Source organism: Canis lupus, chromosome 14, assembly GCF_011100685.1.
Source record: "Canis lupus familiaris isolate Mischka breed German Shepherd chromosome 14, alternate assembly UU_Cfam_GSD_1.0, whole genome shotgun sequence".
In the NCBI taxonomy this organism is placed as follows: Eukaryota; Metazoa; Chordata; class Mammalia; order Carnivora; family Canidae; genus Canis; species Canis lupus.
This window is the reverse complement of record NC_049235.1, coordinates 34,827,426-34,845,098: the sequence shown is the minus strand read 5'-3', so window position 1 is coordinate 34,845,098 and position 17,673 is coordinate 34,827,426. Positions and strand designations below refer to the sequence as shown.

At 36.6% G+C, this 17,673-nt stretch overlaps 1 protein-coding gene and 1 long non-coding RNA gene across 3 annotated transcripts in view; one reads left to right on the top strand and one right to left on the bottom strand.

Moving 5' to 3' along the window:
• The window catches only part of LOC111098793, a 43,419-nt gene that overhangs the window by 18,653 nt on the left and 7,093 nt on the right, over positions 1-17,673 (top strand). The window contains exons 2-3 of one of the 2 annotated variants that reach the window (XR_005369526.1): positions 3,781-3,954; positions 5,861-6,608. This is a non-coding gene — a long non-coding RNA (uncharacterized LOC111098793). Of the gene's footprint in view, positions 1-3,780; positions 3,955-5,860; positions 6,609-17,673 lie in introns of those variants that run through there. The other variant, XR_005369527.1, reaches the window with a different exon arrangement.
• The window catches only part of ABCB5 (ATP binding cassette subfamily B member 5), a 186,681-nt gene continuing 172,486 nt past the window's right edge, over positions 3,479-17,673 (bottom strand). Inside the window, exons 27-30 of the mRNA XM_038557071.1 lie at positions 15,760-15,957; positions 11,654-11,860; positions 5,366-5,512; positions 3,479-3,879 (exon numbers count right to left, since the gene is read on the bottom strand). Of these exons, the coding sequence (XP_038412999.1) occupies positions 3,682-3,879; positions 5,366-5,512; positions 11,654-11,860; positions 15,760-15,957 (750 nt within the window). The 3' untranslated portion in view covers positions 3,479-3,681. The remainder of the gene's footprint in view (positions 3,880-5,365; positions 5,513-11,653; positions 11,861-15,759; positions 15,958-17,673) is intronic.

The window sequence follows — 17,673 nt, the reverse complement described above, 5'->3', positions numbered from 1 at the left end:
AGGGCCCTGGGATTTTCAGAATGGCAAAGGAGCACTGACTTCAACTTAAAGTCATCCATTAGCTTCATTAGCCTCTAACAAAAGTCAGTCTGTGAAGCCAGGCATTGACTTCTCTTTAGCCATGAAAGTCCTACATGGTGTCTTCTCCCAATATAAGACTGTTTCATTTACATTGAAATCTGTTGTTTAGTAGACACCTTCATTAATTATCGGAGCTAGATCTTCTGGATAATTTGCTGCACATTCTATATCAGCACTTGCTGCTTCATCTTGCTTTTTTTTTTTTTTTTTTTTTTTGAGAGAATAAGCAAGCAAGCGAGCAAGTGCAGGGGAAAGGCAGAGGAAGAGGGAAGGAAAGAATCTTAAGCAGGCTCTATACTTAGCATGGAGCTCGATGTAGGGCTCAGAGTCACAATCCTGAGATTGTGACCTGAACCAAAATCAAGAGTCAGATTCTTAACCGATTAAGCCACCCAGGTGTCCCTCATCTTGCACTTTTATGTTATAGAGATGGCCCCTTTCCTTAAGCCTCATGAACCAACCTCTGCTAGTTTCAAACTTCTGCAGCTTCCTCAGGCTTCATAGGAATGAAGAGAGTTAGGACCTTGCTCTGGATTAGGCTTTGGTTTAACAAATGTTGTAGCTGGTGTGATCTTCTATCCAGAACACTAAAATTTCCTCCATAAGTCTGTTTCACTTTTTTATCATTTGTGTGTTCACTGGAGTAGAACATTTAATTTCCTTCAAGAACTTGTCCTTTGCATTCTCAACTTGGCTAATTATTTGGTGCAAGAGGCCCAGCTTTTGGCCTATCTCAGCTTTCGACATGTCTTCTTCAATAAGTTTATTCATTTCTAGCTTTTGATTTAGAGTGAGCCATGTGTGACTGACTCTTCCTTTCACTCGAACACTTATGGCCATTGTAGGGTTACTGGCCTAACTTCAATATTGTGTCTCAGGAAATAGGAAGGCTTGAGGGGAGGGAAAGAGATGGGGGAGTGGCAGCCAGTACATGAGGCATTTAGAAAACACATATCTATCAATTGAATTTACTATCTTAATGGGTGTGGTTTGTAGTGACCCCAAACAATTACAATAGCAACATCAAAGATCACTGATCACAGATTACCATAACAAATATAATAATAATAATTAAAAAGTTTGAAATGTTTTGAGAATTACAAAAATGTGACTCAGAGACAGGAAGTGAGCAAATGCTATTAAAAAATGGCACTGATAGACTTGCCAAATGCAGCGTTGCCACAAATCTTCCATTTGTAAAAAAATGCAATATGGAGGGGAACCTGGCTAGCTCAGTTGGTAAAGCATATGACTCTTGATCTCAGGGTTATGAGTTCAAGGCTTACATTGGGCGTGGAGCCTGGTTGAAAAATCAAATACAATATCGAAGTGCAATAAAGCAAAACTCCATAAAATGAGGTTTGCCTGTATTAGCTAATCTAGGAAGGGTTACAGAATTGGAGCCTGAAGTTCTCCTGCTCTGGGGCTTTTAAGCATATCCATACAGTACTGTACTTTTCCTTTTCCCCACCTGACTGGAAGCAGAAACCACCAATAGCTTTATATCCATGTATAATAGCAAAGTACCCACAACAGAAGACATGAACAGGTATTTGTCCAAAGAAGACATACAAATGGACAACAAACACATGAAAAGATGCTCAACATCACTCAGCATCAGGGAATACAAATCAAAGTCATAGTGAGATACCACCTCACACCAGTCAGAATGGCTAAAATTAACAACCCAGGAAACAATAGATGTTGGTGAAGATGCAGAGAAAGGGGAACCCTCTTACACCATTGGTGGGAATGCAAGCTGGTACAGCCACTCTGGAAAACAGTATGGAGGTTCCTCAAAAAGTTAAAAGTAGAGCTACCCTACGGCCCAGCAATTTGCACTACTAGTTATTTATCCGAAGGATACAAACAGTGATCTGAAGGGGCACCTGCACCCCAATGTTTATAGCAGCAAAGTCCACAATAGCCAAACTATGGAAAGAGCCCAGATGTCCATCAACAGATGAATGGATAAAGAAGATGTGGTGTATAGACAAACACAATGGAATATTATTCAGCCATCAGAAAGAAAGAAATCTTGCCATTTCAAACAACATGGATGGAACTAGATGGTATTATGCTAAGTGAAATAAATCAATCAGAGAAAGACAAATACCATATGATTTTGCTCATATGTAGAATGTGAGGAACAAAGCAGATGAACATAGAGGAAAGGAAGGAAAAATAAAATAGGATGAAAACAGAGAGGGAGGCAAATCATAAGAGACTCTTAACCATAGGAAGCAAAATGAGAGTTGCTGGAGGGGAGTTGGGGGTGGGGTAACTGGGTGACAGGCATTAAGGAAGACCCTTGAAGTAATGAGCACTGAGTGTTATATACAACTGATGAATCACTAAATTCTACCTCTGAAACTAATAATACAGAATATGCTAGTTAAATTGAATTTAAATTAAAAAGTAGCCACACACACAAAAAAAATAAAAAGTAGCCACAGACTTTCAGTCCTAATGCTCCTAAACAACAGATCTGTTCTCAACCCCCCACTCCTATTTTTATTTTCCACTTAAAAAAAAAGTGGCAAAAATGCACAAATGGTTTCAGTTTTTTTTCACAATATTTCTGATTATTGGCAGAGTATACTTTAGAGAAGCTGGAAGTGTCACTGTAAATGGAAGAAAATACAATTAAGAATAGAGATAATATCACTAGATGAAATTACATATTTAAGTAAATGGAAAATAAGACTCAGTTTACCAATATTGTTATTTACGCTGAACTTATAGATAATATATTACATAAAATAAAGCACATATAAAATTTAAACAAGTTACTTGATTGCATAATAGAAGATGGGTTTTTAAATGTTTCACCAGTAATAAACCTAGTTTTATTATTACTTTATTTATAAGTAAGTGTTCATATACAAATATGCCTGTAATTTATTCTGCAAAACCTAAAGCTTGGAATAATGAAATCTTCAAGATGGATCATGTGAGGCAGTTTACTTACTGTTAAATTGTAAGATAATTATCTAATTCTGCCAGAAATTTTACATTGTAATCCTCCTTATCTCCCTAACAAAGCGATATAATAGAATTTTGGGAAATAGCAGGTATTCATTAAAAGAAACACTGAGAGAGGTTAAGACAGAAAGTCCTATGGTCTGAAGAATGGGACTTGCTCATAGTGCTTTAATATGTGCTACAAAATGCTGGAAGCTCCAAAGTAAAATCATTCTCCCTACAATGTCAGGCCCAACTACGTCTCTCTCTTTACTAAAATCTTTCAATTTAGTTAATTGGAAAATTTTTCTCTCTTGGAATATATTCCCAATTTTATAGCAGAAGTTGACAAGAAAACAGATTCATTTTGTAGAAAACTGCTTTACAAACACACATCAGAACATTTTTACAAAGGAGGGCTGCAGGCGTTATCTCACTTACATGAGTTTAGCAAATTTTATTTCCTTTAAAAAAATCTGGAGAGAAAATGTTGTGTACACAGAACATGTCTGTACTTGAATAGCATGATTCCAGGTATTGATACATGTAATAAAAGAGATCAAAGCATGCCAAATAATTACTAAGTATTTTCTTTGCATTACACAAAGATCAAAATATGTGCTAACTTCAACAGCATCACTGCACCAACTGTGCATTTACTAATTTAAAATACATATCTCGATTTCTCAGGAGTTCTTGATGAGTTCCCTGTTCCTTTATTTTCCCGTTGTGCAGGACCACTATCAAATCTGCATTCTGTATTGTGGAGAGTCTGTGAGCAACCACTAGGCAAGTCTTCCCCTTCCTGGCCTTATCGAGAGCATGCTGAACCACCTGGAAGAGAAAAGGACCTGTGATTGCTTACTTGACTTAGATGCTAATAAAGTTACCCAAATCAAATTGGTAAAGGTAATCTCATAACATTACTTGTGTATTTGCTTATCCCCAAAGGCAACTGCCCTGCTTTGTGAAATATCTACTATACTCCATAGAAATTTAGAAAAAGTAATTACAGACACATTTAGGCTTCTAATTAGAAAAGCTTTTGTGATAATGAATAAAAATGAGATGGTTGTTTCTATGTAAATAGGTGGTTTCAAACTCAGATTCAGAAAATAATATTTCCACACCTAAGTAAAATGACTAATTTTCTCACTTCATTTCTTCTCATATTTATTTATTTTAGTAGAATTAGCTATAAAATTGTCCTGGCTAAAATCTCAGCTGTGATGGGTTATAATGCTGCACCTAGCAAATGAGAGTAGAGGCTGAAAACCAATATTTGTTGAATATATAATATATTCATTCCAATGATGGATATCTTATTTAAATCTTTGCCATAACCCCATAAGGTGGAGGGGTATTTTCACTTTTCTGATGAATAAACTGAGATTCAAAAAGTCTAGGTCACTTGACCATGGTCATATTACTAGTAACTGATGAATCCAGGATTACAGCTCAGGTATGTCTGATTCCAAAAATCATGTTTTTTCTTTCATAACAGACTGTCTCCTTAGAAATCAAGAATGATAATCATCTATAAATAGCAATCGTGTGATGGTTAACCACATAAGCTCTTAGATCAGATACTCTATTAAAATTCAGAGACGTTACTTAACATTTCTAAGCCTTAGTGTGCCAACCTATAAAACACACATGCTAATAAAATAAGCTAATTCAACAAGTTGTGAGGATTGAGATAATAGCATATACTGGACACTTGGTAAATATTAAAGATTATAATTTGTTCAACCAATGTTCATTTAACAAGGGCCTGCTATGTGCAAGAAACTACGAGAGCACAAGGACATAGCAAAATTAAACATCTGAAGGAGCTTGCAGTATAGGTCTATTGGCACATCTGCTTCCTTGTCTTCTTCTCAAACAGAGCTAATAGTCTATAGAAGATGGAGTAACTAGCAGGCTCTGACACTGCAGTGTAGATTACTCTTTTATGCATGCAGATTGCCTTATTCATTTGTTTGGTATCATAAGAATACAAACAAAACAGGAAATAGAAGTTATTTTCCTTGGGCTTTTTTCTTTGACAAGAGAAACATTTCAAGAATTAGGCCTTTCTGATAAACCAATCAAGTGAGAAAACCTTTCTAGATCATAAGATGCCCTGTGTCCCAACTCCCTCTCACCTCCCCACCAGTCTCTAACTTTTTTTAAAGGCCAAAACCTTAATTAGAACTTGTGACCCTATGACTACAATTCTCTCCAGGTTTTTCTCGCCCCCAACTAACCTTGGTTCCTTCCATAATACTCCACTCTCTTATTTGATATTATATTCTGAGATGAAATAGGAGAATGTTACCTTTTCACTCTCATTATCAAGGGCTGAAGTGGCCTCATCCAACAATAAAATTTTTGGTTTCCGGAGAAGAGCCCTTGCAATAGCTAGTCTTTGTTTCTGGCCTCCAGAAAGCAGTGTTCCTTTCAGTCCAACTTGTGTGTTGTATTTCTATTACGGGAACATGCAATTAAGAAAGCAAGGCTTGGTTATTTAAATTAGCATGGCAACTGTGGGCGAGAACCATCTAAATATTTCAAATTTTCCTACTCTCGAAAATTTGTGTCCCAACAAGTGCTGAAATCTATTCTTGGGCTTTGTTGCGTATCAACGCTAAACCAGCAGTAAACACTACCATCTTATTTACATATCTACACTGATCACAAGCAGTAGACCTTTGCCATTATGCTTCTACAAAGGGATTGTTTGAATTAAAGCATAAGAAAAAAATTATTGGCAAAAGAAAGTTCCTGGTAAACAAATCTTTTTCCATTAAATTACATTACCTTCTATTTTCAGGTCAGAATGGTTGAAAGTATAAAAAAACAAGGAAGTCACTGAGTTTCTTCACTCTGGCTCTCACCAAACCTCTAGGGGTACATTTCTTCAGAGACTGGGATCCTGTTCTCATTCCTGTAGGTATCTTCCTGGCAGTAAATTAGGCTGGTGTCTAGAGACAGTCTGTTCATCTTTTCAGGCCATAATAGTGACATTTAGCACTCCCAATGTTTCCACAGCCCTCCTACTTACTAATGACCTTTTCTCCAATGTTTTCCTCCACAGAAGGATAAAGAAACTGCTAGAGGGGTAGCCTGATGCTGTTGTAGACTGCTAAATCATGACTGGTCCATTTGGTTAGTGCAAGCAAGCTACCACTTACTTTCTAGATTATCCCATTGCCTCTACTTCCCTCCAAGGTTTCATACTGCTTTCTAGTATCCCTTGCTATGTGTCTAACAAATATATACTATTGATATCCAGACAAGAATGTGTGGATGGCCTGACTCCACTGGGAAAGCAAGTCTAATTTTACAACCTGCTAAAGGTGGATCCAGTAGCAGCATCATAGAGAAGATGCAGCACGTGATTAATATCCTGTTCATTTTGTCTTACTGCCTTAGAGAAGCTTCAATCAATTGCCTTTCCCTCCACATTTGGCTGCCTTCAAGGGGTACCATTTAGGCAGAGTGGGTATTGAGAGAGCGTGTGACAGAGCCTTATGATAAATGTGTCTTCACCTTTACCTCAAAGTTCGTTTCAATATAAAATGCACAGTTGTTTGCTTTACATAAAACAATGGTGTGTGAATTACTAAAACCCAGTAAAAGTGTCTTTTTTGAAGTGAATGTTCTCTAAAGAAAACAGACTTAATCCCTTCTGTGCTTTTATCTAGGACTGCCAGCCTGCTGGGCCCCTTCCTTCTAAAATGCATTTTATGAAAATTGGAATCAAAGGGCAGGATAATCAGATAAAAGTATGTCATTCATATTCCACACATCACGAAGTTCTCATCCAAATTAGAGAATCCTGGGTGGCTTGAATCCTAGGGACTCCTCGGTGACCCAGCGGTTGAGCATCTACCTTCAGCTCAGGGCGTGATCCTGGGGTCCCGGGATCGAGTCCCTCATCGGGTTCCCTGCAGGGAGCCTGCTTCTCCCTCTGCCTGGGTCTCTGCCTCTCTCTCTGTGTCTCTCACAAATAAATAAATAAAATCTTAAAAACAAAACAAAACAAAAAACAAATTAGAGAATCCAACCCTAAACTAAAAATTGAGAGAGGATTAGGTAGAAATGATAATGGTCTGCAGCTCTTTCTGCCAGTCTAGCTTAAATTGTACATGGATCATCCAAGTGTAGCTGAAGAAGATAATACTAGCTTAGAAATCACTTTGCATTTATTGGCCTTTTCTGGATTGCAGGAAGATATTAGTCTCAGGAATGAATTGGATGAAAATTAAATTCTTGTTCTTGTCCATCATTAAGCAGAACAGATTATAAATGTATGAATATATACATTGTCTCAATACCAACCTAAAAACATTTTCAAATACTCAAAGATTTTTATTTTCCAATGAAGAACTCCAGAGTTTTATTTTCCTGTTTAAAATAAAGACTTTATTTATTTGAGAGAGAGAGCATGAGCAGTGGGGAGGGGCAGAGAGTGGGAGAAACAGACTACCCACTGAGCAGGGAGCCCAATGCAGGGCTTGAACCCAGGACCCTAAGATCATGACCTGAGCCAAAGGCAGATGCTTAACTGACTGCGCCACCCAGGTGCCCCTCATTCTCCTGTTTAAACTGAAAATCTGAATCAATTTTCTGGCAAACATTGGGATGAATGGTGACTGTCCTGAAATATGCAACCTGTTTATGAGATGCTCAAGAAACAATGGCTTCTCAATATGAACCTGAGGCTAAAGCCAATTGGGTTCTGGAGGGAACATCAGAAGAGTCTAATCCTAAAGCAACTGTATTCTAGAGAACCCCTGCAGTCCCTGGGGAGGAATTTAGGGTGGTTTCAGTGGTCAAAGTCTTATTCAAGTCAAGGCTTGCCTGAGAGCTGCATCTACACCTAGTATGATCCTCAAGACCATGGTGGTGTTGCTTCAACTCCTCTCCTAGGTGGATATTCCTGGATGTCTGCGGGTCACCTCTATGGCAATACAGTATAGATGTGTTACCCTTAGCATACTCCAAGTTGATGTCTTGCTTTTGACCCTCTGAGTTTGTGTTGCCAGACAGGTCCACAATACCTTACCAGAAATCTCTAGGGCTATATTTGTTTAAGAATTCTGTTTTGGGGGGCACCTGGATGGCTAACTTAGTTAAGCATCTAACTCCTGATTTCGGCTCTGGTCATAGTCTCAGGGTCAGGAGATCGAGCACCATGTTGGATTCTGTGCTTGGCATGGAGTCTGCTTAAGATTCTCTCTCCTGCTCTGCCCCTCTCTTCTGCTCTCTAGCATCATCGTGGGGCTTGAACTCACAACCCTGACATTGAGTCACATGCTCTACCAATTGAGCCAGCCAGGTGCCCTTGTTTGACTTTAGATTCCATAAATTGTATATACTATATATTATACATACTTAATATGTGATCTATAATAACACCCCAAAGAAATTCTGGGGAAGTAAGTGGTAATCAAATATATGAATATTTGTGCAGAAATATTTGATTATTCATTCTAAGTAGGATTAATAAAGACTACAAATAGCTTCACATCATTTTGGACACCAAATAAATTTGCACCATACACACAAAATTTGTCTGTAAGGGATGGAGTTTAACAGCTTTTGGAAATTGGAACTGGGGAACAGAAAATGTGGACCTGCATTGCTCTCATCCAGAATATTGTAAAGCATCACGACTTGTCCTTTTAATGCCAATCTCTGCCATCACCACAAAGGCCACAGTGCTTCCTGGATGAGCAAACAAAAGGCTAAGTTTCAGTAGCAATTTTTTGCTTTAAAATCTAATCACATTATTTCTTTGCTTAAAAATGTCTGAAGGTTTCCTATTTCCAATAAGAGTCCAAGCTTCTTAGACTAGTATATTGGAACCTTCACATTTAGTCACAATTAGCTCATATTTTGGCCTCTTCTCAGTTTCCCCAATTTATGCCTTATGATCAGGATTTTAAATTTATTTCCTTCCAAATACCTGAAACTCTTTTACATGTATATGTTTCCATCTGCTTATTCTGTCTTCTACGTATGAATTTGTCCCCCTCTCTGCCTGGGGAACTCTTACTCATTCTTTAAGACCCAGTTTAAGGGCAGCCCGGGTAGCTCAGCAGTTTAGCGCTGCCTTTGGCCCAGGGCCTGATCCTAGAGACTCAAATTGAGTCCCATGTCAGGCTCCCTGCATGGAGCCTGCTTCTCCCTCAGCCTGTGTCTCTCTGCCTTCCTCTCTCTCTCTGTCTCTCATTAATAAATAAATAAAAGTCTAAAAAAAAAAAAAAGACCCAGTTTAAAACAACATCTTCTGTGTGATTTTCTCTGAGCTCCTAGAGACTTTTGTCATTCCTTCCTTTGTATTCTTATCATATGCTCTGTGTGTTTTTATTTCAGCAGGCTGTCCAGTGTATCATATACTTTCTTGCTCACTTTTCACAGACATCTTGAGCCACATGTTGGCAATTCCACTTTTCCATTATCTTTTAAATCCTTTTCCTTGTTTTATTTCACTTTATAATTACTAATTCAGGCATTCATAACACTGGAAATAGCTTCTAAGTTATCTCCCGCCTCCTTGTCTTTTCCTCATTGCAAATGGTCATTGACATTGCTGCTAGATGTGATGTCTAATGTCCTATGCCCAAATGATATTTTGACACTAGATTTCTTTATGGTTCTACATATAGTTTTTTGGGTAACTGATATGAAGTCAAACTAAAGTTAAACTTAAAAACACTGAGAACAAGTTTTTCTTTCTTTTTGGGAAATAACATCATCCTGGTTCTCAAAGTTTATTGTAAAAAGCACATTGAGTCTCTGCAATATGTAGTTTTGGGTAAATTGGGAAATAATACAACAAAAATAATGAAAGATAATAAACAATTTAAGGGATCCCTGGGTGGCTCAGCGGTTTGGCGCTTGCCCTTGGCCCAGGGCGCGATCCTGGAGACCCGGGATCGAATCCCACATTGGGCTTCCGGTGCATGGAGCCTGCTTCTCCCTCTGCCTGTGTCTCTGCCTCTCTCTCTCTGTGCGACTATCATAAATAAATAAATAAATAAATAAATAAATAAATAAATAATTAATTTAAAAAAAAGAATAAGAGTCGAATGGTGTAACTATGAAATGGATAGCATTTTATCATACACAAATTAAAGAAAAAAATAACCTACCAGGATTGTGTGGATAACACTCTGATCACAAATTAATAATGCAAGGAGTGCCTTGCTTAAAAAGGGGACTTACCACTGGAAGACATTCACAGGGTCACAATGTTCATAAAAAAATATGTCAATCCTTTCATTATGGTTAGTACTGTAGAATCTTACTAGAGTAGGGTAAATTTTTTGTTAATGGTTCCTTTTTAGTTACAGGCACCATTTTGTGTGGACAGGAGATGGTGAGGGGAGATCTACTAGTATAAAAGTTAGTATGAAAAAAAAGTTAGACAGTATGGTGACCATTACTCTCCCCAAAAGAATAGGATACTAGGTTAATTGTTTAATGGTTATTAAACTTTGGCATTTCCTTTTAAAGTGAGCTAGAAAATCACATTATAAAAGTTTGTTTCTAGTTAAAAGTAGATATATTTTAATTTTATTTGTGTGACAGTGTATGCAGGTATAAACACTCAGATATTGTAAGCACTTTAAGTTATGATTACCCATCTCTGTACACCACTTCTGGATTTGTATTAATGCTTGCTATGCTAAAGCCTTTTCTACAGTTAGCCAAGACTTTTAACTTTTCTGTGTCAGCTGTCACAGCAATTTCAGAGAAGTGACAAAAATGGCAGGCAAGGACCTAACACTCTAGTGGGGAGAGGAGACACTAAACAAGTCAATAATCCCTTGGAGTAATTTTAGTGATAAGCACATCGAAAACTATGTAGTAGGTGACAAAAGTGGTAGGGACTCTTCTAAGTAAGGTGGCCAGGGAGGGTCTCTGCAAAATGGCATTTCAAGGAGCTTGAATATTAAGGAGCTGGCTCTGCAAAAAGCCAGAGGAAAGGAGGTCTTGGCTGGAGAAACAGCAAGTGTAAATGTTCTTTTTTTTTTTTTTTGCAAGTGTAAATGTTCTGAGGAAGGGAAAAGCTTCGTGTGCTCAAGAGATAGAGGACAGTGTTGCTGGAGCAGAATGATCATATCATGAGGAAGGAGCTGGAGAAACAAGCAGGACCATATCACAGAAAGCTTTGCCAGCCACACAGGAAATTTGGACTTTGTTGTAAATGCAAAGGGATGTCATTAGGAAGTTTTAAGCAGGAAGGGACAGAATATGATTTATGTTTTTAAAAGATTCCCCTAGTTACTGTGAAGAAGAAGGATTATAAAGGGGCAGATTGGAAGTAGGAAGATAGACTAAAATGCTACTGGAGTGGTACAGGGGTGGAGGGATGATGATGGTGTAGACATGAGTAGATAAAAAGCAAAGAATCAAAATCAGAAAGTGAATTCAGTAAACATTAATACAGTTTGGTCTTGGAAAATCTAGTCACAAAAAATCTCAGTCTTCGCTTTTTACCTATATTAGATGCTAGCAATAAATAAATTGTATAATTCAAGTAGCACATAAAAACAACTATGTAGGATTACTTGGCAGCTTTGTAATTCAAGATTTCAGATATTTTTCTTACCTTAGGGAGATCCTCAATAAAAGAATGGATATTTGCTGCTTTTGCTACTTCTTTTATTTCATCTAATGACACAACACGGCTGTTATCACCATAGGCAATGTTGTCGGCAATGCTACAGTTGAAGAGTACAGGCTCTTGAGAAACGATTGCTATTTGGGAACGGAGCCATTGTACATTCAATTCCTTTGCATCCACACCATCAAATAGCTGCCAAAAGCGGAATGGAGAATGGTATGTGAAGATCCAATAACTGTATCACTATATTCAAACCTATACAGATTATAACAAGAAGAGTAGGAATTCAAGCCTCCTCACAGTAAAATACTACCCAAGGATGGATTGTAAATCACGTTGTATAGAAGCAGAGTGTAAGTGATTAAAATGCCAACTCCTAAACTTACTTGACATTTCTATGAATGACTACATATTCTAAAGACTTGCCTGGAATCTAGAGTAAAGCCTGGTGCTCTGTGCTGAAGTCAGAAGGAAAATGAGCAACTGCTCTGTATTAGAAGCCTACTTATTAAAGTCCAGAGATAGAAGGTATAGACTGATGTCATAGTCCATATATAGAGTCGTTTTGTACATAGCCATACTTATTTACATGAACATACAACAACATTCAGCTGGCAATGTGATGAGCATACCTACTAGCTGATGGGGACTCTTCAGGTACCAGGTAAGCACAACAAAGCTCTTGCCTTTCTGCAGCTTATAGTCTAGCGGAGACAGGCAGGCAATAAACACACTAACAAGTAATCAACTCAAAAAAGAAAATTCCATGAAGTCAGGATAATGGGATAGAGAGTGACTGAGGATGTAGGGAGAATGTGGGAAGCAGGTGAATGAATGCATTATGTTATACAGAGTAATCTAAGAAGCCCTACTTTAGGAAGTAGCATTTAGATTGAGACTTGAATGATAAAAAGGAGTCAGCAAAGAGGTTAGAGCAAGAAAATTCCAAGTAGGGGAACAGCGGGAACAAAGGCCACAAATGAGTTTAAAGAACACAAAGAAGCCACTGAGTCTTACACACAGTATACAGGTGGGGAGTAATAGGAGAGAGAGGCAGGGACTAGATCATGAACAACCATGATTGATGGTATGGACTCTGTTTTATTTTAACTGCAGTAGGAAATCATTGGAGGGTTTAATGGAGGGGATGTGCTATGTTATGTGCAAATAGATGACTGTTATCTAATTCTGGATTCATTGTTAACTCAGTGCTATCACTGGTAACAAGGGAGCCATTCTGGATCATTTTATTTTGCAAATAGTCATTGAGAATCGGTGAAGGGAAAGAAACCCTGCAAAATGCAGAAGAATGAGGACTGATATGACAGTGTTTGACTTTCAAAAGGATTTTTTTGTGGGAGGGGGGAGACAGAACAGGAAGGTGTGTGCTGCTTGTTGAGGGGAGAGAATAATTGAAAACCTGAATATAAGGAAGAGTACGAAAGGTGCCAGGTGAGAAAAAGTCTTTGGAATTCTAAGGAGAGAGGTTGCATTATTTTTTTTTTATTTTTATTTTTTGAGATCAGGATGCAGCTGATTCAGATAAGTTTTAACCATGCATAAAATTTTGAGAGTTGGGGGGTAAAAAAGTAGGAAGCCTGAATCAGGGTGGAAACTTATCTCTGCCTTAAACAGAACAAAATAAAGAGCCCAGATACAGATATTAGACCCCTCTTCTAACACCTGTATTTTAAAATAATTCCATGTTTTATAAGATCAAAATTTCTTTTTTCTTTTTTAAAGTTTCTAATTTGTAGACTTTAAATTTTTTTTTTTTTTTTACATTTTTAAAACAATCTGAGTGTAGTTGACACACAATGTTTCATTAGTTTCAGGGGTACAACATAGTGATCCATTATGCTATGTATCCATAACACTATGTTCTAGTGTTTCATTATGCTATGCACACCACTATGTAGCTACCATCTCTCACATTTCATGGCTATTACAATAGTACAGGCCATATTCCCTATGCTGTGCCCTTTATTCTTGTGACTTACTCGAATATTCCATAACTGGAAGCTTCTATCTTCTACTCACTCCCTTCATTCATTCTTCCCATTCCCCCTTTCCCTCTGGCTACTATCAGTTTGTTCCTCTGTGTTTATAGGTCTAATTCTGCTTTTTGCTTGTTAATTCATTTGTTTTGTTTTTTAGATTACACAAAGAATGAAATAATATGGTATTTGTCTTTCTTAGTCAGACTTATTTCACTTAGTATAATACCTTCTAGGTCCATAAATGTTGTTACAAATGGGAAGATGTCATCCTTTTTTTTTTTTTTTTTTTTTTTTTTTTAAATATTTATTTATTTACGATAGTCACACACAGAGAGAGAGAGAGAGAGAGAGAGAGAGGCAGAGACACAGGCAGAGGGAGGAGCAGGCTCCATGCACCGGGAGCCCGACGTGGGATTCGATCCCGGGTCTCCAGGGTTGCGCCCTGGGCCAAAGGCAGGCGCCAAACAGCTGCGCCACCCAGGGATCCCGATGTCATCCTTTTTAATGGCTGAGTAAATACTTCATTGCATATATGTACCACATCTTCCTTATCCATTTACCTATCAATGAACACATAGTTTGCTTCCATATCTTGGTATTCTAAGTACTGGGGCAATATACATAGTGGTGCGTATATCTTTTCAATTAGTGTTTTTGTTTTCTTCGGGTAAATGTCCACTAGTGGAATTATTGGATCATATGATATTTCTATTTATAGTTTTTTGAAGAACTTCCATACTGTTTTCCACAGTGCCTGTATAAATTAACATCCTTACCAAGAGCGCATGAGGGTTCCTTTTCCTCCACATTCTTGCCAACATTTGTTTTTTCTTGTCTTTTTTATTCTAATCATTCTGATAGGTGTAAGGTGATATTTCATTGTGGTTTTGATTTACATTTCCATGATTATAAGTGATGTTGAGCATTTTCTCTGTGTCTGTTGGCCATCTGTATGTATTCTTTGGAAAAGTATCTTTCAGGTCCTCTGCCCATTTTTAAATTGAATTTTTATTGAATTTTTTTTTTTTTTTTTTTGGTGTTGAGTTGTAGAAAGTATTTATTTTGGATATTAACCCTTTATTGGATATATCATTTGCAAATATCTTCTCCCATTCAGTAGGTTGCCTTTTTATTTTGTTGATGTTTTCTTCCCTGTGCAAAAGCTTATCTTGATGTATTCTCCATAGTTTATTTTTGCTTTCATTTCCCTTACCTTAGGAGACATATCTAAAAATATTGCTATAGCCAATGTCAGAGAAATTACTGCCTGTGTTCTCTTCTAGGACTGTTACAGTTTCAGGTCTCACATGTATGTACTTAATCTGTTTTCAATTATTTTATCTATGATGCCAGAAAGTGGTCCACTTTCATCCTTTAGCATTTAACTGTCCAGTTTTCCTAGCACCTTTATTGAAGAGACTGTCTTTTCCTTATTGTATATTCTTTCCTCTTTTGTCAAAGATTAGTTGTCCATATAAGTGTGGCTTTATTTCTGGACTCTGTATTATGTTCTATTGATCTATGTGTCTGTTTTTGTGCCAGTACCATACTGTTTTGATTATTACAGCTTTGTAATATAATTTAAAATCTGGAATTGTGATGCCTCCAGCTTTGCTTTTCTTTTTCAAGACTGTTTTGGCTATTCAGGGTCTTTTGTGGTTCCAGACAAATTTTAGGATTGTTTATTATAGTTTTGTGAAAAATGTTGTTGCTATTTTGATAGAGATTGCATTAAATTCATAGATTGTTTTTGGTAGTATAGACATTTTAACAGTATTTGTTCTTCCAATCCATGAACATGGAATATCTATTTGTTTGTGTTGTCTTCAATTTAAGATAAAAATTACTGCCAGTATCATGACTGAAGAATTTTTGAGTCTTTGTATTTAGCCTCAAAGTCCTATCCATCATTTTTGTTATGGGTTTGCTTGTCCACTTAGTTAAAGGAGAGAGGTTTTTTTTTTTTTTTTTTTTTTTAACTACTGCACAGTTTGCCCTATTCAAACCAGTAAGGATGATTAAGCCCAAGGGAATGATGTTAAGAATAACATCACTAAAACCTAGATAAGCTGTATTTAAAATCAGTCTTACCACTTGTCCTTTCACAGGGTCATAAAATCTCTGTAGAAGTCGGATAGAAGTGCTTTTTCCACAGCCACTGCTCCCAACAAACGCTACTGTCTTTCCTTTCTCAATACTGAGGGATAAGCCACAAAGGATGAGAACATCCTGGCGACATGGATAGGAAAAAAAGACCTCTCGAAACTCTATATTCCCTTCACATGTATCCTGGGAAAGAAAGTTGGCAGGGTTTAGAATGATAACTTAAAAAGATTATAGCACATTATAGCACATTGGCCGAATGCTTCCTGAAAATTATGCATGTTTCCACAACCATTTTATTTTAAACAGTATTCCTCTCTATAGAGCTGCTGACTGCATGATCATTTCTGTCACTTTTGTTTAGATTTCTATATCTGTACTTCTTGTCTTCCTTACTGGATGAATGAAGCACTGGTTTCCTAAATTCCTAAAAAGCACTGGTTTCCTCTGGCTTCACTACCGAGACATAGTCCAATCTGCAGATTAGCTATTTGACCAAATGTTTTGAATAATTGTATATATTTTTAAACCTTTAGTTTCTGTTTTACAGACCTTTATTGCTTAATTCAGAATACCTGGTCCTCACAAACCATATGTAGAGTTTATTATTATTTTTGTAAGTTGGGCCAGGTTTTACAGTTAATATACATTACGCTTTGAATTTGGGCTTATCTTTGTTTTCAGTTGATCATTATTTGGCAGTGATGTCTAAAAGTTTATTTTTCTATTTTTCAATCTCTTTTGATAATTCATAAATCAATACTTATCTATAACAGGGATGTTTATAAAGGATTTCCAGAACTATCACTGAATGATTAACTTTCCCTTTATATATATGGTTCTAAGATTTTGGGTTCTTTTGAACTTCATGTTTGTTTGCTCTCATTCAGTTGTATTTTAAATAGGCAGTTTCAATAGTCATGCTCAGCATATTCTGAACCAAGCATACAGGCAGAAGGTAGAAGTAGGGGACAAGAGCGAGAGCATCAAAAAATGTTTGATAATGATACTCTGTTGTCAAAAGAAAGAAATGTTAAAAATATATGCCAACATGTTAAGTGCCATAGTTGCTTACATTTAGCTTTTTCAGTGCTTTCTGCTTTTCCTTGAAATGAATATTATTTATGCAGAAATGTTTAACAAAATAAACCTGGAAACTACAGAATAATGAGGAGTGCATTGTTTTTGAGTACACCTTGTGCCTTTGGGAAAGGCATAGAGAGATTTTATACTTCTAGATTTTAATACATTTTAAAAACTATTTTTACTATTTTAGACATTTTATTATGGAAAATTTCAAGCATCTACAAAAGTAGAGAGAAAGATGTAATGGATTATCTCCCAGCTTCAATATGACCAACATTTGCCAGTTTTGTTTTACTAGATCTTGATTTTTAAAAGCACAGGGAGTGACATTTAGAAGTATTAGTATGTTAAATAAAATGATTAAATAAATTAATTTTAGTCTTTATAAGAAACATTTCCATATTCCATGCCATGTAATGTAATTCTATGAAGACATTTATAAAAGATACTCAATCCATCATACTGTACTGTTCTGAAAGAAATGAGTAGCAACGTTATTACACATCTAAATCCTAAGATTTTTTTTTAATCCTAAGTTTTTTTTTTTTAAAGTTTTCTACATCCTTTACTTTCTAAAAGACAAGTACAAAATCTTATTTTTGACTATGATGCATCTTTGAGTATTCTGAGGATTTCAAGATATTTTTATTTCTGTAACTAATGACTGGCCTTCCTTTTAATAATTATGTAGCTTTAGAGATAATGTACTATTTTAAGCTATCATAAATCTACTATTAAAATCAGCAGGGAAATAATTTTAACTGAAAAATTTCTTTTAAGTATATACCTATTGGCTATTCATATACCTGTTGGCTA